Source organism: Saccostrea echinata, unplaced genomic scaffold (assembly GCF_033153115.1).
Source record: "Saccostrea echinata isolate AGI-Se365-2 ecotype Australia unplaced genomic scaffold, CSIRO_AGI_Sech_v1 ptg000016l, whole genome shotgun sequence".
NCBI classification, from domain to species: domain Eukaryota; kingdom Metazoa; phylum Mollusca; class Bivalvia; order Ostreida; family Ostreidae; genus Saccostrea; species Saccostrea echinata.
This window is the reverse complement of record NW_026889765.1, coordinates 28,603,312-28,627,117: the sequence shown is the minus strand read 5'-3', so window position 1 is coordinate 28,627,117 and position 23,806 is coordinate 28,603,312. Positions and strand designations below refer to the sequence as shown.

At 32.4% G+C, this 23,806-nt stretch overlaps 2 protein-coding genes and 1 long non-coding RNA gene across 3 annotated transcripts; 2 read left to right on the top strand and 1 right to left on the bottom strand.

Annotated features, from left to right (window-relative positions):
• On the bottom strand, positions 1-9,655 carry LOC133188629 (uncharacterized). Its single transcript, XM_061324128.1, has 14 exons — positions 9,570-9,655; positions 8,410-8,614; positions 7,456-7,535; positions 6,859-6,969; positions 6,378-6,587; positions 6,094-6,209; positions 5,829-5,949; positions 4,836-5,061; positions 4,487-4,551; positions 4,051-4,188; positions 3,478-3,723; positions 2,847-2,953; positions 2,587-2,725; positions 1-1,077 (listed from the first exon to the last, which is right to left on the bottom strand). Exons 1-14 carry the CDS (start codon positions 9,622-9,624, stop codon positions 926-928), a joined length of 1,971 nt encoding a protein of 656 aa, XP_061180112.1. The 5' UTR covers positions 9,625-9,655; the 3' UTR covers positions 1-925.
• Positions 9,656-9,887: 232 nt separating this feature from the next.
• Positions 9,888-17,963, top strand: LOC133189092 (coiled-coil domain-containing protein 130 homolog). Its single transcript, XM_061324522.1, has 7 exons — positions 9,888-9,953; positions 13,938-14,071; positions 15,012-15,186; positions 15,517-15,601; positions 16,363-16,535; positions 16,893-17,031; positions 17,403-17,963. Exons 1-7 carry the CDS (start codon positions 9,951-9,953, stop codon positions 17,876-17,878), a joined length of 1,185 nt encoding a protein of 394 aa, XP_061180506.1. The 5' UTR covers positions 9,888-9,950; the 3' UTR covers positions 17,879-17,963.
• Positions 12,119-13,286, top strand: LOC133189091 (uncharacterized). The gene is made up of 3 exons (XR_009721404.1): positions 12,119-12,257; positions 12,482-12,614; positions 12,873-13,286. It is a non-coding gene; the product is annotated as an uncharacterized LOC133189091 (long non-coding RNA).
• Positions 17,964-23,806: the final 5,843 nt, after the last annotated feature.

Sequence of the window (23,806 nt, the reverse complement as noted above, 5' to 3'; positions counted from 1 at the left end):
TTAAACCATTTATTTTTTTTATTTGTAAATTGTATAAAATATCTTGCCATCTGATTCTTTGATAACAAAGTAAATTTAGTCTGGAATGCATGAAGTATACAGATGTTCCAATAGAAATTATTTACATATATACAGAATAAAATATAAAAGATATCACTATGCTAAATATAGTACAATGAAACACAACCCCATCATGGAATGGCACATAAAATACAGTGCTTTAATTAATGATATGTTAATAATTATCACTACAGTTACACAAATATGTTCACAAACATGTAAAATATTCTGATAATGACATGTAAATAACTGATGTTTCAATGTATTCATGATGATCTAGATTTGTAGAAATACAATTTTAAAAAAAAAAAGTGTAGCACAAGTATATCAATTGATATATTGGAATGTCTGCTTTAAAAATTATTGTGAAAATCCATAATAAACATAAACATGATAAATTGTGTGCAATAAAGTGGTATTAACAAAATTTAGCCAAAGTCCAGTTGAACAATGAATGATAATGGTGTTTCCTTATTTTCATAAAATTTTACTCATGGATTATAATACTACAGCAGTTTAATGACTCTATTCTCTCAGAAATCAAAAAGAGACTGATATGACACTGGAATGCAATGCACTGTTTGAAATTTGTATAAAGAGTCTGCTCAAAATCGAAAATGCTTTCTAAGTTGTATGACAAAAAATACATAAAATGTTGTATAAACATATGGGTATATGACATAAATGTACCAATATAACGTTATGCATAAATTGCTAGAATATACACATTAAATTCACTTCTTGTAACCATTCTTAACCACTCATTCATTCATATACACAATATATCATACATACACTTGATTAAAACATCATAGAAGTTCAGAAATCACACACAGTCATGCAAAGTACACAATATCAAAGAGTACTATCTAGATAGCAGTACACAAATCAATGAGAGAGTAAAGGAGAGGATCCAGGGGAGTGGTTTCACACTGGTGGCTGAGTTCAGTACCCAGATGGTGTTTGGTAATTTGTATGGATTTACACCTGAGTCAAAACGTTGAGGACAATTATCAACTGAAAAATAAAAAGAAGAATCAATCATCAATGTTTTAAAATACTGTAATTCAACTAAAGAGGATATATGGTTTCTTTGTATTCTTACAATATTCCCAAATATATATATATATATATATATATATATATATATATATATATATATATATATAAAGCACAAAGAAATTCACTTTTACATGGATACCCGCTTCCGCCCCAACCTGGGGTTGAACTCTTGACCTACAGAATCTGTCTCCTAGCAGTACAGGAACAGCGTGCTAGACCACTCGGCCATCTAGGCAAGTCAAAAAACTTGTTTTCGATGCCGATGGAATTCTTACGGCACTGTCCTACACTACACGGTCATTGAGAATGGAAGTAAGATACAGTTATTTGAACATTAGTTTTATTAGAGGATCGTTACCGATATGCATTATAATGAATTAATTTTATTTATTAAGCACATTTTAAACTAACATAACTGCCCTAAGTGATATATACATACATGTGTCCTCAAAGTAAAATTTTTTTCCCCATTCAATTTGCATCTGATGCCTTGATAAATTTGATGCTTTTTATTGGTGGGGAATTGAAATACAAACATAAAGAAGGATAGAAAATTTAAACTCTTAATTGAAACGAAAATTTTTTAAAAAATACCAATTTCTTAATATTGTAATATTTTCTTTTTTTCACTCATTAAGGGAGCCGACTGGGGTTTTACTGTGTGAAAACTACTATAGAGAAACTCTTTAATTTCATACCATATGTACCTTACACTTACTTCAGTATATATGCCAAGTTTAGTGAACATCTACCGTCTGGTTATTTTTTAGGGACCATCTCAAAATACAGGTACATTTACTAAAGGATTATATAGGAAAATACCATTTTTCGCACTTCGGAGCAAATTATACAAATGCTACTATAGACTTTTTGCTCAAATTAAACTATTTGATGGGGAATACTATACTGTACATTTTATGCAAGAAACACAAAATTCTACCGTCTGGTTTCCAGAGGGGGCATCTCAAAATGTCAAAAATAATGATATTTTCCTGTTTTTATGGAGTACAACAAAACATGATAGATACCACAGATTTACGTAAGAAATAATAAAAATGATTGCGAGATTCTCAATTTCCTATGTTTAAAATTTCAAGAGCATCTATTTTATACTTTTTATTTTATGATATAATTAATGACCCCACTTATAGAACTTCGGTTATTCATAGCGTCAAAAACACGCTATTACGATGTCTATCTACCCATCATTTGAAAAATCGTTTAAAAAATCAGTTATTTAAAAACGTAATTAGATTTTTTAACCTTAGATTGACTAAATTTATTAATTTTTATAAATTAAGTAAAAATAGTTGCTTTAAAAGAGTAAATATGCTTTATTTTACTATGCTGCGCGAAGTATTGCGCAATGAAAACCCCAGTCAGCCCCCTTAAATGAATGAGAATGTTCACATATTCACAATAATATGAAAATAAAAGTGAGAACTCAAATAAGTTGTAACTTACAGAGTCTTTCATTTTCGATCATTTCCAGCATTAATCCTGTACCGGCCATCTGATAGTCAGTGGCTTCTTGCTTCTTATTACATCGGGCATTCTGAGCTCGTGACATGTGAAGTGTGGTCCAGCTGGCACGCTCATACACCTGTAATTAAGAAGTAAACAAAGCGAATAAATACTGAGAGTAAGTCACTTAAAAAATTAAATAACCTGGATAGAAAGTTTCAGACTGTAAAATACTGTAAATGATAAAGTGTGCGATTTACCCAGCATCTGAAGTTAGAAATGGCGTCTTCTTCATCCCACGTGACCAAGTATGACTTGTAATCCTCCATCCAGAATCCTACACAGGTCAACTCGTGATCCGACACATCTACATAGAATACAGGAACACATTATGTATATCATTGCTGTGTTTTCAATTTGAAATAATATTTCCAGTTCCCATGAGATGCATAAAGATTATGTGTTAATATCACTAGTTCGTTTGTCATAATGAAGATCGTACATCAATTCCACTAAATTTAGGCCAAAAATATGGACTAGATTTTGTAGCATTGACTAATTTTTGGGGGGGAAAGGGGTATTTAGATAATGACATTAGTGGAAGAGTGTGCTCTTATAGATTCTTTATTCTCCTCTTGTTGATTTTTTAAATGAATATTTTTTGGATTTCCTTTCAAACTTTTCAGGAGTGATATACATGTATGCCATTAAGTTCATTTATTATTAAAATTTTATTAGGTTACTAATTTTTGTACTGTATACCATCTGCTGAACAATTCCTATCCATACTGAAAATATCCCTGTTTTCAAATTCCAACATATATTCACATTAGTGCATTTTCCAATTTACAAAGTGCACTAATTTTAGTCTTAATTAACCCAACCACTCACCATACTCTCCAATAGGCCGTCCTCTGTAGTCCACTGTCTCGCAGTATTCAGCATCAACAAAAATTTTGGTCAAGTCGTTACTGCAGGACTTTATCTCTGACACAACAATACGGCAGTCCACCTGTACACGAGGTTTCTGCGTAACTCCACGAATCCTTGTCTGGTATTTTTCATTCTCTTTGTCGGCATTCTGGATAAAATTGTAGCGACCTCCGACAGGGCAGGGGTAAGGAGTGGGAGGGTTCTCTGTAAAGTATTGGAGAATTTCATTCAGAGTTCATTCTTTTGTATCTTAATATTCCATATGGAGATCCTATTCACTCTGTACATTTCTTTATATTATTAAATTATTAGTGGCAAAAATTACATATGACTTTAGAGCATAGAATTATGGTTTTAGGGTGTTTTTTTTCAATGAAAAGGATATCTAAAACTTTAGTTACATTAGAATCAGCTTAACCCTAGATTTCCAAAAGCACTACTCTTCTGATCTCTCACTGTGAAGAACTATGCTTATTCTGACCTTAACATTTTTCAATTTGTCAATCATGCAAATTAATTTCATAAACTTACGAATAAGCACTTCATATTTCCAGTCTATGATTTCACGATTGAAAGTGAAGGACATCCAGCTGCAGGCATCCCTGAACACCATCTCCAGATAGTTAGAGTCCTGCAGTTCAGTCTCGGACAAACGTCGTGCAGGCTTCCCTAACATTCAGAAAATAATTATCATCAGTAATTCTGATACAATCTCAGAGAGCAATTTGAAAGACTTGGCACATATTTGTACATTCAGTGAGATTTCCCCCACCCCTGAAGCCTTACTGATATTCTTTATACTGTCTCAAATAATTTCATTTTAATATATTTGGATACTCTATTCTTTTCTTCTTCAAATTATGAGTGACCACAAACTTGACAAAAGTTTTTCAAAATTAAAATTATTATTATTAATTAGCTTTGGAACTTTGAAAAAAAAAAATTCTCCAACAAAAGTCAAGCTTACCTATTCTGTATCTGACGATGCTGTGATGTCGGGGTACAATGTCCATACACACAAAATCTACTTCACTGAAAAATGACAAAAAAGCTTTCATTACAATGCTACAAATGAGAGCATGGAAAACTCTAAAATTAATAAAGATCTCTGTTTTTGTTCATTTTAAAGGTGAAGATGTTTAAATATTTTAAAGATTTGTGTGTAGAAAATTCAAACAATGTTTTATAATGACTCTGTAGGATTGGTTAATGTCAAGCATAAATAAATCCCAAATCTAACAGATATTCTTTATGAATTGCACCAATGCATTGATAAGTTATTTAACACCAGAGAGTGAATTTTGTCTCAAACTCACCATTTCCCCACCAACACCTTGGTCATCAAATATCGTGTTCCTAAGGTTTGCTGGCATGAATAGAAGGCATCCTGAAACTCAAACTCGTTTAGTCCAGTGTGGAAATGGATGTGAGTTTCGTTGACATTTACGTCAGATTTGAATTCAGGTCCCTGTGTGAACCAGGTTCCAGCAATGTCTCTCGGCAAGTTACAGCGAGGGATCATGTACTGGGTGGGTGGAGCAACTGTCAAAAAAAAATTTCTAATATAGAACTTTTCATGCATGTATATGCATTAAAATTCAAGTTTTTATTTTAAATTAGTCAAGGGTGATCACAATTTTATACTAGAATACTGAAAAGGATGCAGGGATCGACATTAATGGTTGTCTGATTGCCCGGGACAAGTAAATTCTAAGTTGGAGCAAGTGAAATTGTCAACTTGTGTGTCTGATCCGGCAAGTGAATTTTTCTTCAAAGAAATATATATTTTATTTAGTTTACATTAATTATAAATAAAACAATAAATTGAACACTTGATTTCCACCAGGTACCCGACTGACATTGTTTTTGCATTCAGAATTCCTTGGAAGCCTTTCTCGATTATATCAGTGACATATACGTCTCATTTAAAAATCGGGTTCGTTATCCTGTTTTCTTTCAGGTAAATACACTGAATTTGTATTAATTCAAGTACAAACGCAGCATCAATTTTATTTCAGGTAACTTAAATTGTCAAATTGACAGTATTGCATTTGTTTACAAATTTTCTCATCATAACATTTACAGTAATAAATAATTTTCTTCTTTAAAATTCCTAATTTTGGGCAACCAAGTTTTGCATTTGGATAAGTCAAAGTTTGAGATCACTTGCCCGAAGGGCAAGTGAATTTGAAAGTTAATGTCTATCCCTGGGATGTTGGGGGAAAAAAAATTGGACATTAAAGAAAAGATCTAATTCTCTTATTTGTAAACTTGCAGGTAAGTGATTTCAGTTTATTAAATTTACTCACTTCTTGTTAAAACTAATTTAAGTGGTCCTTTGTAAATCCCACTCAAGCTTGTGCAGTCAGGAAAACGAGACATCACCCATCGAATCTGATTTTTGGCATCCTTCTGGTTTTTCAAGGTCATCTATGAACAAAATTTCCATTGATTAAATAAATCTCAAAAGTATTTCCATCTACTGTAAAATGAACATAGCAAGTCCATGCATGCAATAAATCTTAAAAATGAAAAATTTATTTTTATTCTGTCCAGAAATAAAAAAAATTTTACCAAGCACTTGAATTTTTCTCTGGTATCCTGCTCTACAGTGTCAGCAATGGCAGCGAATGTGTAGCCGATTCCACTACGCACAGCGAACCACGAACCCATACACTGGTACCTCACCTCTACAACATGACATCAATACCAAGTCATTCAAAACTTATTCTACTGTAAGAACATCCAGTTATGCTTAATTTTACTAAAATGCACAATATGAATTCAAAAGAATTATGTCCCTTGATCCAACTGCTCTACACTAAGAGGTGAAATCCAAAAGATCAAACATTACTTACGTTCGTTTTTTGATGTTGATACATCATGACATTTGCGATAGGTCATAAGGAAGACCTCATTGTCTACGTATTGAGATCCGGGTTCTTGACAAGCTTTGATTTGACTGTCTGGATGGTTACAGATACCTCCACCTCCCTGATCCACCTCGTAAGAGAACTGGTACACGCCCTCAAACGTTGTCACACAGTTTATCTTCTGAGGAGCTTGTCCTGAAAGAATTCATGGATAAATATTTGACTGACTCATAATATGATAAAATTAACTTTTCTGATCAAAATAACTTTATTTCTTTATAAAATTATCAATCACAAGCTAAAAGGCCATTTTCTCAAATTTTGCCCCCTCAACTCAAGGTATGCTGAAATTTGTGCACCTTAACTTATAAAACAGATTTCTTTGAAAACTCATTAGCATTAATTAAAAGCAAAATTTTATATGATTCATTTGATGAACCTTATAAAGTAATGTTATTTGACTTACTGAACATAGTGAAGGTAACATCAGTGCTGGGGAGACCATACCAAGGATTCATAGATTTACAGGAGGCATTGAGGGAAATCTGACTTCCTGACTGGGTTGTTATACAGTCCTCTGGAAAACAGAACAAAAAAAGTGAGCTTATTATATCTAACAAGTCAATTACAGGTAATATATAGATGGCTTTGATTTCACTCACAATTTCAAGACAATAAGTTATCCATTCTGAATTCATCATTTTCTGTCCCTTTAGGCTTCATGTATTTATTATTCATCCATTCTATAATATGTTCATCTCTTTTTCATTAAAACGTTATGTTCTTAGTTTCCTTTCTTTGAAAAAAAGTTAAAAATGCAGTAAAAAAAGGGGGTCGTATACCATGGTCTTCAACTCTTTACAAGAAATACCATAAATTTTAATAATGAATCAGTGATTTAAATTTATGGGATTTTTATATTTGGATGATACAGGTTGATTTCATTTTTCCCCCATATGATTCTTTCATAAGTCATTTGAATTTTAATACTAGTCATGTTATCTTTCACTACCATGTTTATATTACACTTTCAAAATGAATATTAGTACTTTGGTCCATTTACCTTGCCTATATTGTAGAATGTTGATTGTTCTCCATAAAACGTCTACACACATGTAACATTTGTTTGTGAGACTTCCACCACTACAGGAAAGAAAAAAAATAGTAATTTGTGGTTCATGCACAATTTTACATTTTTTTCTATATACATTCTGAGCAAGGTTAAATCTCATGTTTCAATTTATGACTGTAGAAATAAATGACAGGACAAGGAATTCATATTCATTCATCACAGAAAAACACACACTTTGCCTCATCAATCTGAAAACCTCTGTTACAAAAGTTCAGAAACTGTCACAAAGAAATCTTTGAAGAAATGAAGTCTCATTTAACATGGGTTAAGTAATGCTTTTCACTTCAGTCAGGTCTTTTCTGCAGATATTTAAACATATATGTCTTAATAATAAGGTGGTGGGTTTATTATTTTTTTTTTTTTGCATGTTTATTCATCTACATGTTATAAATATATATGAAGAATTTTAGATGTGTTTGAAATAGTTATGGTCTGATGACACATTTTCATGATTTTAAAAACAGACACTTTTTCTATTGACCTATCTGGTTACATAAGGCAATACACTAGTTCCATTTTTTTCATTTCCTACACACATACCCTTGGCTGACTATATAAATACTGTGTGCTCCTAGCACCAGTGGTCATATTCACTTATATTTACCAGATTACTGAGACAAAATAAATACTGCAATAAATAATAGGTCTGAAGCTTTTAGGAGAAAAATAAACCTAAACTGGCTAAATTGAATTACCATGACATCTGAATTATTTAACACAGTGCAAAAATAAATCGTTTCAATGTTAAGTATGTAACATAGTGTGTAAAAATAAATAATTTCAATGTTAAGTACGTATTAAACATAGTGTGCAAAAATAAATTATTTCAACACTTTAATTTTGCCCTGGTAATGCAGTCCAAATAATTTCCGTCCCTGGATTTACCTTTTGACCATTAACATTGTAACATTGTTGCCATCCTGCTGAAGGCCTGGATTAGGGTGGATGAACATATCCTCACAATTCAGCTCTGTATCATCCTGATTACTGTCCCATTTGTCAGCATTAACTAATGTTCTAATGTCTGTTCCAGATTCTCTACTGTACCAGTCTCCATGAAAGTAGTCTGGAATGTTGCATCTTCCCCAAACTGTGTTAAGAAATAAATTCCTTTTCAAATTATCATTATTTGCTACATGAGAGATAATTTATTTCCTACAGGTTAATACCAATTGCCAAAATGGGACATAGCCTTCTTGGCATTACCATATCCAAAATGGACTTATATGTACCCTGCAAAAATTGAAGAAAATTCCTTAACGTTGAGTTTTATAAATCTGCATGAAAAAAATTAAAAAGCAAGAACTTTATTGAAAATTAGTTAGCTTTCAGAATTGTAAATCTGCATGAAAATACATACTAAAAACCAAGAGAATTTTCTTAACAAACTTTCTGTATCCCTAATATTAATTAAGAACATTTTAATATTCCACACATGCATGCAGCCTGACAGGATTCAAAACTTCTTTGATGTCATATGATGTCACAGTGAGTCTAGATTGTCTTGTTCATTTGAGGTTTGAAGAGGCGGAACAGAGTTAAAAGTGTAAGCAATGTAAAGGTTTTTGATAGTATACAGCTCCCCTCACCCCAAAAGGTCACACCGTAAAACATATTATATAAAGCTAACCAAAATGTTCTTCTGACATTTATTGCACTGTAAATGCTATCATAAACAGGATTTTGTAACCTATTTGAGCAATTGGTCCCAACCTGTTCTACAGATATATACATCACCTAGCTTAGCTAATTGATTAGAAATTCATGTTTTGATGTATGTATGTAGCTTACTTTATTACCAAACAGATCGAAATCTGCAAATTTAAGTTAAAGAAAAGCCATCCTTAAAAACTTATCTACTTAAAGATAATTTTGAAAAAATAACACCTTTTCGAAAATTCATTTCCGGGTGACTCACTCTGATGTTACGCATTTCAAGAATTAAACGAACAGTGGTAAATTGACACTTTTTAAAACGCATAAATAATTAAATATTTTTGATTTAGTCTAAAACACAACATAAATATAAATCTGAATGTAATTACCTATCACAGGTAAAAATAACAACAACAAAACCTTAGCGTTTTGCAACGCCGCCATTTTCTCAGGTGTAAATGGTATGGGTAAAACCCGATCCCATCTACACTGAAGTCTCGATCAATAAAACGCTTAACCTTCTGTGTGCCGTAAAAAAAAAAAAACGTTTTCTTTAAAACTCTGTAAAATTTTATTGAAATACATAAATTTTGAGCTATAACTTAAGTGCAAGTTAATTGTATTTTTCATCATTCTGGGTTGAGTAAAATATTTGAATTCGTAGCTTATGTCAATATAAGACTATTTTTACACCGATCATTAAGAAGGACTGGCACATCGACTGGCAGAATCCACAGAGTTGACATACTCTGAGAGCTGAAGCACATGATATGGTATGTGGTAATGTGACAGTTGTTTGGTTTTTTTTCCTCTATGTCACTGATATAGAAGATTCGCATAATTCTTGTTTGAAAGTCACAAATACATCATTTTTAGACTACTTTTAGCTCTCAATCACATTTACCAGGTCCAGCACAATCTCTTGATTTAGCTATATAGCTCGAAGTAGCTATATAGCTTTATTAAGCTATTCAAAATACCTTGATAAAGCTATTTATGTGCAGTTTTCCGGGAAAATGTTTTTTGTAAGAGATAGACAAAAAGTCGCAAGTATAACTATTTGACTATTCATATAATTATGTGCTATGGGTTATCAAAACAACAACTGAAATCAAGGATAGTTCTAACAGTAACCAGTCAGGGGTGAGACTGAAATCCGTCATTTTTAAAATGACGATTTTAAGCCATAAAATAAAATTTTTATTATGACTTAAACTCGTCATTTTTAAGGAAATGACGAAAAACAGTCATAAAAATTTAGAGTGTTTCTAGAATACCGAGTTACCTCTCTTTGAAAAATGTTAGATCCACCAACCGAAAAAGGGACAAAAAACATCGTAAATGAACTTCATTTCTCTAATACAGTTGACTACAATACTGGTTATGTTGACAGTATAAATTTCCCAAGCAAAAATAAGAGTGGAAGAGTTATTTGTCAATTTATTTGCATTAAATAGGAAAGAAGACGAAAATGACGATGTTCCGTCTTTTTTCAAAATGGAGGGTCTGGGCGCACTGAAATATCTCGCTTGTTTTACGGGGCGCACTACTTTTTTATGGCTTTAACTTTTTGTCGAGACTTTTCTCTACAAGTACGTATTCTTCCAGACGGTGTACTATATGTTTTTATAGAGCTAAAAGCCATGTAAAAATGGCAAATTAGTTCTACCAAAATTCGACATTTTACCGCTAAATAATAACTTTCACCTTCCATGTTGATGTTCTAACGCACGTGGTCGGCAGTAATTAGTGACCTGGATGAAATGAAACTTGCGTAAACACTCTTCTTTCAGCGGTGAATTCAAATTTCGCTTTTATGTAACCAGGATAGAAGAATTAAGTTGAAAAAGAAAATATGACGATAGTAAGTCATATTGACAAAAATGACGAAAATACGTACTTAGTAAATATGACGATTATCCATCATTTTTCAAAAATGACGGATTTCAGTCTCACCCCTGACTGGTAACATTGCAGCATTTGAATACTTTTAAGCAAAAGATGAATTTCCATTGGTTGAGTAACCGTACACTACCTTGTGTGCATTGAGGCATGGATAAGTATGATTGCTTCTCATTGTACTGAATTATTACCAATCAATTATCGTGTAAACTATAATTGGCCTCCTTTTAATATAATTTCATTGAAGAAGTAACTGTATCAATTGCTTCATATAGCCCCAAAACTTTTAAAATTTTGATTACAAAGTCTCTTAAGGAGATACAATTTGATGAGTGATTTTTACATGCATTATTTTCGCAAGAGTCCAACTTGAAGGTTGAATATTATCACTGCACCAAGGTGCGACTTTTTGTGCAGGCTGAGAAAATAACACATTTAAGAAAAAAAGTGTGATAAAATAGCTAAATCAAGCTATTCTGAATAGCTTAATAAAGCTATATAGCTAAATCAAGCTATATAGCTAAATCAAGAGATTGTGCCAGACCTGTTTACAGCTGCCTGGCTGTAAATGTTAAATGAGCTGTTAAAAATGTCTGATCATCAATTGAGCATGGACTCAAGTGAACAGTTAAGTGTAGTTTTAGAAGGAGGAAACACTCTTTAAATAATGTTACAGATACACTTCAAAACTACAAGTTGATATAGATCTGTAAGGCCAGAGTTTTTTTATTTTCTGTTTAACGGGAAGCGCCGACCCAATTTTTTCAAAATACGGAAAAAAAATAAAAGAGGTCAATCTCACTTTTATTTTTAAAATGCCCGCCGACTGTGTCATTTTTTAATGGTTTGAAATAAAATCGGGTTTGTTGTACACCATATTTTTAATAAATCATGTAAACGTTTGACATAGCTTGTGTTAATCAAACTCTATTACGAGCGTCTTGCTGATTACGATATCGTAACCAGTTTAAAGAACTAGTTCATCGCAATTTCACGGGTTCTATCAACAAACATATGTCATTTCGAGACATTTATAGATAAAAATGACGGGATAGTAATATTAAATCCATTGATGATTAAGACAAAAAAGATCCTGAAATCGGAGTGAAGGCAACAACAACCTAAAAACACCAGATGCACACTGAACTGTGGAACTTGTGTCCAAAGAATTTGGGGTAAGTTTTGAGACGTCTTAATAAATTTTCTGTTACAGTTGTTCGATTATGTTTGATGGTTAACATTTTTTAATATGTTTTCTTTCTTCTTATAAAGATGTTTATATTGTATATGTAATTCGATCACATAACAAATTGAGGTAAAATTCGCGGTAAAGTATAATTTTACGATGAATGGTGTTTAACTATATCAGGGACTTAAAATGACGATTAAAATATTTTAGATATAAGTCCATGTCTGCTTGGTTGAATTAAATGAGACCAGGATTCCAACAAAATTACGAGAGTTGGAAAAGAATATAACTAACACTGACAAGTGACAGCTAATTGGAGTTGCACACATTATCCTGTGGAAAGGTAGAGATAGAACGAATTAAGTCGACAAATTGTCCAATTGAATATTTTAAATGCAAATTGAACAAAGAACAAAATTATTATATTTATTATATAAGAAATGTGTTATTATCTAAAACTCTCTTAAAAATGTTCTGTATCTTCATTTAGAAAAGAATCTCATGTAAATACTGTTTTTTATCTTCTACTTTCTAAGATTTACTACTTGTATTTGATTTTATTAATAAAGTATCTTAAAGGAACAATGCAATTTTTGTGCAGTTTGATTTCTTGGTGGAGACCCAACCATTTGTGAAGAGTTCAGGAGACTTCCAAGATGACTTTGCTGTTGTTCATCAAATAATTTCTGCTGACAAATTCCATTCCGAACCTCAAGAATGTGTTAGCCCTATATTAGGAACACATTGTCAAGTTAGCTATCAACCCCATCTCTTTCTCAAGACTTTTGTTTAATCATAATATATGTAGTTTAAAAATTTCTTATTATTACTTTTATAAATGTTATACAGTAGGAGATGACCACCAGAATACATCTATAAATTTTTAAGCAGTGTGGATTTTTCTGTTATCCATGTATCCAATATTACTTTGCTGTATAATAATTCAAACTATAAGATTTTATTGTTTTGCTTTCATACTAGAATTTACAAGTGTAATTAACCACAGTAGGATGACACAATGACATGCATATAGTTAGTTGTATCTATTTTTCCATATTTGAAATCCAAATAAATGATAAACAAAATTTTATGGTGTTTTCTTTCATTTTTCAACATTTTATATTAAAAAAAAATTCATACTATTTTTGGGTTTTATTTTTTTTTATGATCTCGACTCGACAAATTTTGAACTTTTTATTTTTATTTTATTTTGCCCCTTCGACCCGACTTTTTCTTAAAAATTCCTGTTAAACAGAAAATAAAAAAACTCTGGCCTAACAGGTTAGTACTTCACGTTGTGGCCACAACAACCCAGGTTTCACTTTGAATCCTGGTCACGGCACCAAATCTGTAACAGGAAAGCATAAGATGTATGGCTGGACCAGGAATCAAACCCAGGATCCCTGCATCACTAGTCAGGTGCTCTACCAACTGAGCTAACCGAGGCCGATATCCACAGTCCATTAAACCATTACAGATCTAATCGTCATTTCTTGATATATAATGACTTAAATATGAGTTTGGGCATGAAAAGATGGGTGAAATATGTAACTGGGGCTTCTTTAAACATACAAATATTAAAGCCATCAAATTTACCTCAGCTCATCCTTGGCTTTTGAGCATGTTGAGATTGATATTCAGAAGTATTCATGCCATTTTATCACAGGCTGAGAGAAAGTCACAGAACAAATATTATCCCCCAGACTGGGACCCAAGTAAAGGCTCCGTCAACAAGTATGTCGGCCAGCACCCACTACGAGACCGAGCCAAGAAGATTGCACAGGGCATACTGGTTATTAGGTGGGTACAGTTTGATCATCCGGGAAATTGTTATGCTGCATAAAATTATTGTTTTATACCACAAATGAAAAAAAAAAATGTAGATTCAATGTGAAGTTAAATGAGGGTTTGATGTGTTGATTTGTAATTGCAGTCTCCTTCATGACTACTAACATGTAATAATTCAAGTATTTTTATTTGACATATCTTGATTTCTTGCTATACTATGGCAGTGACAAAACAGTGGGGGCATATTATTAAGTGATATGGTTTTAACTGTGCGTTGAGAGAGATATATAAAAAAAAAAATAAAATAAAAACTTGACATACAGACATACATGTATATAACTTCTTCTCAGCCAATAAAGTAATTGCAAATTTGTTAAAATTTACAAAATCAAAAATCATCAGATTTTATGAGAATAGTGGAAATAAAGTGAACATGGTGAATCAAAATGCAATTTGGTAACCTCATTACAAACAAGGACAAATACTTTACCTGTGCATGGGCTAAAAATGATTTACAGAAACAAATTTGTAATGAATAGAATTTTAAACAGCCTTTAATGCCAAGTGGTCATGATAGCAGGTTTCACTTGTTTGTTCTTGTGACAGTCATTGAAGGTCTTTTAATGTTAAATGTTTATGAAATTTTTGTTTATCTACATGCTCTTATAGTGCATGATATCTTAGATGTACTTATCAACATACGTGAGTTTAACTTCTGTCACATGCTTATCTGCTTATAGTAAAAAAAAATATGCTAAATTATGGACCATAGATTTGAAATGCCGTACAGTATTAGATTTTTTTCCTCTCTGGATAGGTTTGAAATGCCATACAATATTAGATTTTTTTCTCTTTGGATAGGTTTGAAATGCCATACAATATTAGATTTTTTTTCTCTCTGGATAGGTTTGAAATGCCATGCAGTATTAGATTTTTTTCTCTCTGGATATAGGTTTGAAATGCCTTACAATATCTGGTGTGGAGGCTGCAACAGTCATATTGGAATGGGAGTCCGATACAATGCAGAGAAGAAGAAAGTGGGAAACTATTACTCCACACCAATATGGCAGTTCAGAATGAAGTGTCATTTGTGTGATAATTATTTTGAAATCCAAACAGATCCCCAGGTATGTTTGACTGGTTTATTTTTAATGTGTCCTTCGAATTTTTATCTGTTAGATATTCGGATGTTTTGATTATTGTCGTTTTGTTGTTGACATTCTTAGATAGAAATTTGAGTTAAAAATAAATGAATAGAATAAATTCAAGCAAGTATTCTCTTACATGATATTTATAAACATATAAACATTCATAGACTTTTAATACTTTTTATAAAACATACAGTTTTGTGCTTGTAAATATTGATGGGAACAAGATAACTTTCAACCTTTAATTGATCTTCTTTAGAACCCCTCCCCCTTTCCTATTTTTGTACAGCAGCAGTGCTTTTGTTTCAGCACCATGACTATGTGATTGTGAGTGGGGCCAGGAGGAAAGAACAGAGATGGGACCCCAAGGATAACGAACAGATTGCTACAGAAGGTATAAGGCTGAGGTCTGATGAATGTTGGTGGTCAAATTTAGTATTTTCCTGGCATAGCTTTCCCAATCAAAGTTTGTCTGTCATCTGTTTTTTTTTTTTATCAGTTAGATACTTTTGAACTTTTTTCAAACTTCTAAATAATAAAAAAAATTATTGGACAAATATGTGGGACTGCATGAACATGATAGGTTTCTTTTCCTTAACAAAAATTTCTTACAGGTAATATATGTCAAGGAATTATGCTCACTATGATCATTTTATATTCATGTATTTAAGATCATGTTTGTTCTATCATTTGGATCTTCCTCCTTCTTTGTTTCATGTTTGTAAATCTTTTTTGCTCCTCCGGGGGCCCAAATTGGACTAATAAATCTTGTATCTTGTATCTTGTATTCAAAGAATTTTAAAAACAATATTTTCCCTATAAGCAAAACCTCTTGATACATGTAAATGTTATTGGTTTATAGTTTATAAAAAAGAAAAAAATAACCATATTCAGTATACAGTAAATGATATACATGTGTATTTACTATATGGAACTGGAAGTTGTCTAAGCTTATCTGTACTTGAGCTCTCTCTCTCTCTCTCTCTCTCTCTCTCTCTCAAGATCGAGACTCATGTATGTATGCAAAGAAAGTACATAAGATATTAATGGTTGAGAAGGGAACAGAGGAAAAAAATATGGTACATGTAATAAAAATGATAACATGTACAGAAGTACTTGGGTGGTATATATAAGGATTTAGAGATATTGTTTTAGATAAAGCTATTATAAAGAAGATGGCCAATGATCCCATGTTTAAGCTGGAGCACACAAGTGATGACGTGAAGAAAGCAGCCAATGTTCAGATGACCGTCGGTCAGTTAGAGGACAGGAGAAGTGAATATCGAGATGATTACATTCTAAACAAGATGGCCAGAAGTCAGTTCCGGGTATGTTGTAATTCATGATATACATGTATTAATTTTCAAATTTCTGTGTACTGTACAGAGATTTAAATTCTATCATTAATTAGCTTTGTGTTTCTGAAATTAAATACCATACATATATTTGCTCCATTTTAAATTTGCAGCCTTCATTCTATTAATTGAAAAAAAAATTGTATGTTTTAAAGTATTAAGAATTGATATCCAATTCCCAGTTTAATTTTGCATTGAAAATTGCAAAAATTGAAACTGCAGTGATTGTGATGTGCTGTATACAGTTTCAGATGTTAACTTACACACTGGTACCTTGTACAAATTTTATCATGGCATACTTTGAGTCACATTGCTTCACTACTGTTACAGGAAGAAAAGAAAGCTCTGAAGAAAACAGCAATGGAGGACAAAGATTTGCTGGAGAGGTCCTCATTAGATATCACTCTTCTTCCGGAGTCAAAGGAGGATGTTAAGATTGCCTCCCTCCTTAAATACAAATCCACAGAAAGTATGCTTGTTTATCACCATACACAGTGATTTGAACAACTAAATGTGTATAAGTTTGTCTGTCTGTGAAATTAATTAAATTTAAGAAGGTTTTACATCCACATAGTTGAATTAAGATAAGAAATTAATCATTGTATTGAACAATTAAAATTCATGTGAATTTAAAGGGAATAAATTAAGGGGTTTTAATTAGTACTGTATGGTTTCAAAGATTTTTTAAAAAATTATGCATTCTAATGTAAATTGCATTTTTAGCAGATGTGAATTTCATAATTTATTTTTTGAGAAGAGTATGTCTCATCAGGGAAATTTTCTATATTATACACAAAATATTCCCAATTGTCTGTAAAACAAATTATTGACTCTTTTCAGCCTATGATGAGAAGCAGAAACAGTTGAGGAAGGAGATTGAGTCACAGACAATTTTCCAAAAATCTAACCAACCAAAGGATGGAAAAGAAACTATAAAACATAAACTGGCAACAGTCAACAACAACAAACACCTAGGCTTTAATAGTTGTGAAGCTGTGACTTATAGAACTTTGACCGAGAGTCAGAGATTGCTAGGAATTCGAAAGAAAAATAACTTAAACAAGTCCAAAAGAGAGCATTCACGATCATCGCAGGAGACAGAGGAGGCAGGTAACAGTGACGTACAGATTAGACTAGCCCCCATTTCAGAGGAAGTCAGTAGTGATAGTGTTATGGAAAATCAAGATCTAGAGTGTGAACAGTCCAAGGATAGTGTCAACAAACAGATGCCATCAACGTCAGCCGACATGTCTGGTCTTAATCTAGTCAACAGCTATCAAGACAGTGACTCAGATTCCGACTCCAAAGTCACTTAAAAATATCCACTCTTATGTTATTTACTGCTACTTGATGCTTTTATTAAATTATTTATTATTGCCAGTAAATATGAATATCGTAGAATTCTTTTTTAATAATGTATGTATGATAGAACTGTTAAAGATACATGTATATATTTCTAAACCTTACTGGGAAGCCTGGATCCATGGATCATGAATTTTGCAAAGAACAATGAATGAAAGCCCTCCCTCTCCGCCGTCCACTTTGGCACAGAAGCTTGGTTCACAATCAGCGTATTCACATTTGGACGTTTACAATTGCTAAAGAATGTAGCCCTTTTGCACAGTATTCATGATTTAACAAATTTTTTGCCTTCCGGAAAGAATAGGTCTGCCAATCATTTCCCAAATTTCATGTCTTAGGGCCTATGAATAACTTCGTTGGCAGTATTAAAAACATCTCATCTTTATACTCTGGGAAGGTAAATGTCACGTCCAAATTATGAAGCATTCATGGTACATCCACACAGACTTTGTCGCTTCGATCATCTCTTAATGCCTTACGTATGTGTAAAAGTTGAGATATTATAAACTTTAAGATAGATCATCCTACAGAGGGAGAAGCATGCTTCTAACATTTTTTTAATGTCAAAGATCAAGGCCAACTTCATTTAATTATTTATGGTTTAAAATCGAGCCTACAGAAAGATAGATTCTGAAGGTAACCGCATGAAGACACATTAAAAATTTTGTGACTTAATGGATTGGAGAAAAATTCCGTTTTGGGATAAATAATGCTTCATACAATTTTTTTTATATACAGTGTATTATATATACTGATCTCTCTCTCTCTCTCTCTCTCTCTCACAGATATATGCAATGCTTATCTTTTAACAAACGTTTTGTTCTACATTTACGTACCATATAATTTGGATAATGTATCTCGATTTGGAAACTTGCATTAATTACGAAAAAAACATTATTTGACACTTTATTATAATATTTATTAACATTATGATAATTTAACGCTTAATCACAATTTCGTCATTTCTAAAACTATTGTTGGTATTAACCAACATATTAAAAACTGCAAGCAACAGTTGCGAACTTTTATGATTACTTTACTATAAACAACAGTCAGAGTAGTAGAAATCACGAGAATGGATCCTTACTTTAAACTGTGGATTCCAAAAAAGATTAAATTTTTAGTTCTACTGGTCAAAGACCAGAAAAGCCTTTATGCACTGGTAAGGTGTCCGGCCGGTGTCCGTATACATATTTTCCAAATACATGTACATACATTATATTTTAAAGAAACATGGGAAGATTTAGGTGTGCATGTTCACCTTTCCATAAAGGTCTAATATAGACACACTTTTTCATTTGTATATCGGTCACGGTTGTAACGAAATAATGTAAAGGTTAACAACAGTCTGCAAGGATCCATGATTTTAATGAAATATGGAGATAACGAACATTATTCAAGGCCAAAGTCCATTTAAACAATACAAATCGGGAGCAGAGCAAATACGGACCTCCAAAAACATCAGAGGTGGTATTAGGTCCCATGGAGGAGTGAGCATCCCCTGCCGACCGATCACATCCGCCGTGTGCTCCTTGTCATGATCGGGAAAAAATCTGTACACAATTCAGTGTGTAAGTAATGGCCTAACAATTAATGTGAAAAACGTCAGTCAGCATTTGACTCAATGATAGGTTGTATTTGCTGACAAGGTCATTGTATCGACCATAAAACTTGCGAAATGATGGCTAAGGAAGAGACTGTGATATCCTTGTTTCATCAACTTGTTTGTCAACAGCTTGCCTCGTTTTAAAAAATTGTTCATACGTAGAGCATGCTCTTCCGTATCGAATCAACTGAGAGGCATAAACCCCATATGCAGGTGATAAGGGTGTATTGCTGCATAAGTAAGGGAAGTTGACAATTGAAAAAATGAAGTCATCACGTTTATCATAAAGCTTTGTTGTTTGGTTACCATTAAAGTCTTTTTCTAGTAAAATATCCAAATATAAAACAGATGTGTCAGACTCTTTGGTATCTTTTATTTCAAGCTCACTGGGATACATCGAGTCGACATATGAATGGAAGTAACAATTGTTAATTGATAATACGTCGTCGATATATCTAAATCTCTAGTTGAAGGCCACAGCAGGTGTTTTCTTCTTCTCATGTAGAAGTTTTTGAATAAATTCTGCTTTATATGAATCCAAAAATAGGTCTGCTAATAAGGGGTCGCAATCGGTACCCACGGAAATTCCAACGTATTGATGGAAGACCTGATCTCCAAAAACTACATAGATATTGTCAATCAGTAACTCAGGCATCTTCAGAGTAGTTGTGTGTACAATCAGAATGTTTTTTAACAAAATAATTTTGCAAATGACCAATGGTAAGTATATTTACGACTTCTATTTTTATTGAAAAAGCAGCTGTCTATGATGTCAGGCTGCCTGGACTTTAATTTATCGTGTGGAATGGTTGTATAAAAGGGGTACTAGAGATGTCGGACTATAACAGAGTCGGACTATAACTTACTCGGCCTATTTCGATCTCGGCCTATTACGGACTCGGCCTATACATATAGAATAGAATATTTGTAATGAATTTAAAGAAATATATATATATATTTATGTATCTTTGTAAGGATTTTTAATGAGTTATAATGCACAGATTTTATAAGAATCGTTACTTATGTTTACCGTCGAGCCTCGTTCATCCGGATTATTAAAGTACCCTAATTACTGAAACATACTTGATACATTTAATAAAAATTGTTCCCCACAAATTTCGTCCGAAAGGTGAAGCGTCTGGATTATTGATGTCCGGATTAAGGAAGCTACACTGTATACACCAAATTAATAGAAATATTTTTTCTGTTGTAGTAATAGAATGCATATAGAGTGAGATTCAACGGTGCAATTTATCGAAATCTGACAAAAATATATATATACATATAAAAATGTTTTTTCTGGCTTCTCTGTACATGTATTTAAAACTGAAGTAAAGAAAAAATTATGAATATCCCATACTATTTCACAAGAAACAAGACTTGCAATAATATATTCTTTCTATATAAATACAAACTTTTTATTTCTACATAGTCCTAATTAGTTATCATTATCTAGAAAATAATTACATTAAGGTACAATACAAAATTTTGATATATATTTGTTTTTAATTTCTTAAATACAGCATATTAGCACAATGGCATTTGAACCCCTTACGTAGCTGATTTTAAAAAAAAAAAATAATTATCAGTAAATTTAATTAAATATATCTATTATGAAAATTACTTCTATCTGATTTATAATTACCGACCGTGCAAGGTGTTCCATTGGTATTTACATTTTTTCTCATGATTTGTTATTTTCTTTATAATTTATACAGCGATCATTGAAATTTATATAGTGTTCGTTATTTTATAATTCAAATAATGTTTATCATCTACTTTATATACAGTTGAATGATTAATATGAATAGGAATTGAATCAATCTTCTTCTAGACACAGCTGCATCCTCGATCACGTCAGGGGTTCTGAGTCCACTCGTGGCCGTTGAGTGGACACGTGACCCCTGACGTCGTGAGGATGGACACAGCCGGTGGATTTTGCTTAACGGGGAAATATATTGCAAATTATGCTTATATTCAAAATCACAGACTTTCAGATCCCTTGTATCCAACTGAAATATACCGGGGTATGAAATCTTTTTACCCGGTATGTCAGTCGGATTAAAGCGAGCCCCGGTCTGTAAGACAAATGAAAACATATGAAGTCTAACCACAAACACAGTTATAGTTATGGTCGCTTTGTGTAATTATATTCAATAAAATACACCAGAGTTAGAATGAGAATTATCACTTGCAGGAACGTAGTATTGTCATGTTCTTAATTTTGAATTAACCGGATGGGAGTAAATACAAAATTTAGAACAATTATTGACAATTGTGAAAACAGGTAACGAGTGAAAATAATGACAAATTAGCTGAAAAAAACTTCGACAAGCAAAAAAAAAAAAAAAAAAAAAAAAGTGGAAAATTGTACAAACACAAAAACTCCTATTTCGGGAGGGAGGGTTAAGTTCCAATGGGGGAGGGACAGACCCCACCCCCCCCCGACACTACATGTACGTGCCTGACTTGATGAACTACACGTAAATTCTTGTTTCCTGTATGCTTTTCAAATACTTAACGGCAATTTTATACTTTTCCAGAATAATTTTTTTCAATATTAAGAATTTTACAGAAAAAGGGGAGAAGAACTAAAATACACCAGAGTTAGAATGAGAATTATCACTTGCAGGAACGTAGTATTGTCATGTTCTTAATTTTGAATTAACCGGATGGGAGTAAATACAAAATTTAGAACAATTATTGACAATTGTGAAAACAGGTAACGAGTGAAAATAATGACAAATTAGCTGAAAAAAACTTCGACAAGCAAAAAAAAAAAAAAAAAAAAAAAAAAAAAAAGTGGAAAATTGTACAAACACAAAAACTCCTATTTCGGGAGGGAGGGTTAAGTTCCAATGGGGGAGGGACAGACCCCACCCCCCCCCCCCCCCGACACTACATGTACGTGCCTGACTTGATGAACTACACGTAAATTCTTGTTTCCTGTATGCTTTTCAAATACTTAACGGCAATTTTATACTTTTCCAGAATAATTTTTTTCAATATTAAGAATTTTACAGAAAAAGGGGAGAAGAACTAAAATACACCAGAGTTAGAATGAGAATTATCACTTGCAGGAACGTAGTATTGTCATGTTCTTAATTTTGAATTAACCGGATGGGAGTAAATACAAAATTTAGAACAATTATTGACAATTGTGAAAACAGGTAACGAGTGAAAATAATGACAAATTAGCTGAAAAAAACTTCGACAAGCAAAAAAAAAAAAAAAAAAAAAAAAAAAAAAAAAAAAAGTGGAAAATTGTACAAACACAAAAACTCCTATTTCGGTAGGGAGGGTTTAAACCAAAAAAAAAAAAAAAAAGAAAAAAAAAAAAAGAAAAATCGTACAGCACGATCGATCTTTTGAAAAGCAAGTGTCATTGCATGTGGACAGAATCTGCTTTCTATACCGATTCTTGAAAATAATTAACAGTGTTAAAATTTCTTGAAGCAATAGAAGAAGCAGTAATTAGATGTTTTAAAACTGTCCTCTCCCATTTGATTTAGGAATTCACTCATTTTTCCATGAATGGTAACTACTGATTGTGATAGAAATTTAACATAGTCTCCATTGTTGACTTGTTCTACTCTGTATCAATCTTCTGAAAGACAATTTAAAGTAGATAGTGGTACATCATACTCTACATAGATCACTAAAACATTGCGACGCCTTATGTTTGTGAAATAATTATTTGATACAAAAATCGCTAATTTTCAAATTGGATATAGTTTGGACAATCCTTAATTACAAATATACAAGATAAAGAAACTAGCTACTAGTATTAAGCTAAAATAAAGTTCTAGCAAATAAAAAGTGATTTATAGTATATTGTCGCCCTGCATATCACCGGCAACGGCAACGAAACGATGTCACACCTATTCTCTAGTACCCTCCCCTATGCGCAACGCTTGCAGTTTATTTTTGTAAACTACAATATATGCCGATTTTCGGCAGTCGACTTGAAGTACATGTATATGTAGCTAGATTCCCAACATAAACTGTAGTCGACGACAGAATTTGCTGAGAATGTTGACTTATTTTTAAAACGCGCAAGATCATTTTTATACTGATGATTAATCATACGTTGATTCAATATACATGTTCTAGTGTCCTATTGAACTCGAAATAAAATAAAAACACAACAGGACTCGAGTCTGACATATTATCTGTTTTATATTTGAATATTTTTCTAGAGAAAGATACTGATGGCGAACTCACAATTAAACTTTATAATAAACGTAATGACTTCAAATTATGATCGTGAACTTCC

Bases quoted from the DNA above. Each gene is read 5' to 3' on its own strand.
- LOC133188629 (XM_061324128.1), bottom strand. From the start codon at position 9,624: ATGGCGGCGTTGCAAAACGCTAAGGTTTTGTTGTTGTTATTTTTACCT. The intron at 5,062-5,828 runs GTGAGTAAATTT...TTTTTTTGACAG, and splicing joins TAAATTAGTTTTAACAAGAA to TTGCTCCACCCACCCAGTAC. The intron at 3,724-4,050 runs GTAAGTTTATGA...AATACTTTACAG, and splicing joins GAAATATGAAGTGCTTATTC to AGAACCCTCCCACTCCTTAC.
- LOC133189092 (XM_061324522.1), top strand. The intron at 15,187-15,516 runs GTATGTTTGACT...CTTTTGTTTCAG, and splicing joins AAATCCAAACAGATCCCCAG to CACCATGACTATGTGATTGT. The intron at 15,602-16,362 runs GTATAAGGCTGA...ATATTGTTTTAG, and splicing joins CGAACAGATTGCTACAGAAG to ATAAAGCTATTATAAAGAAG.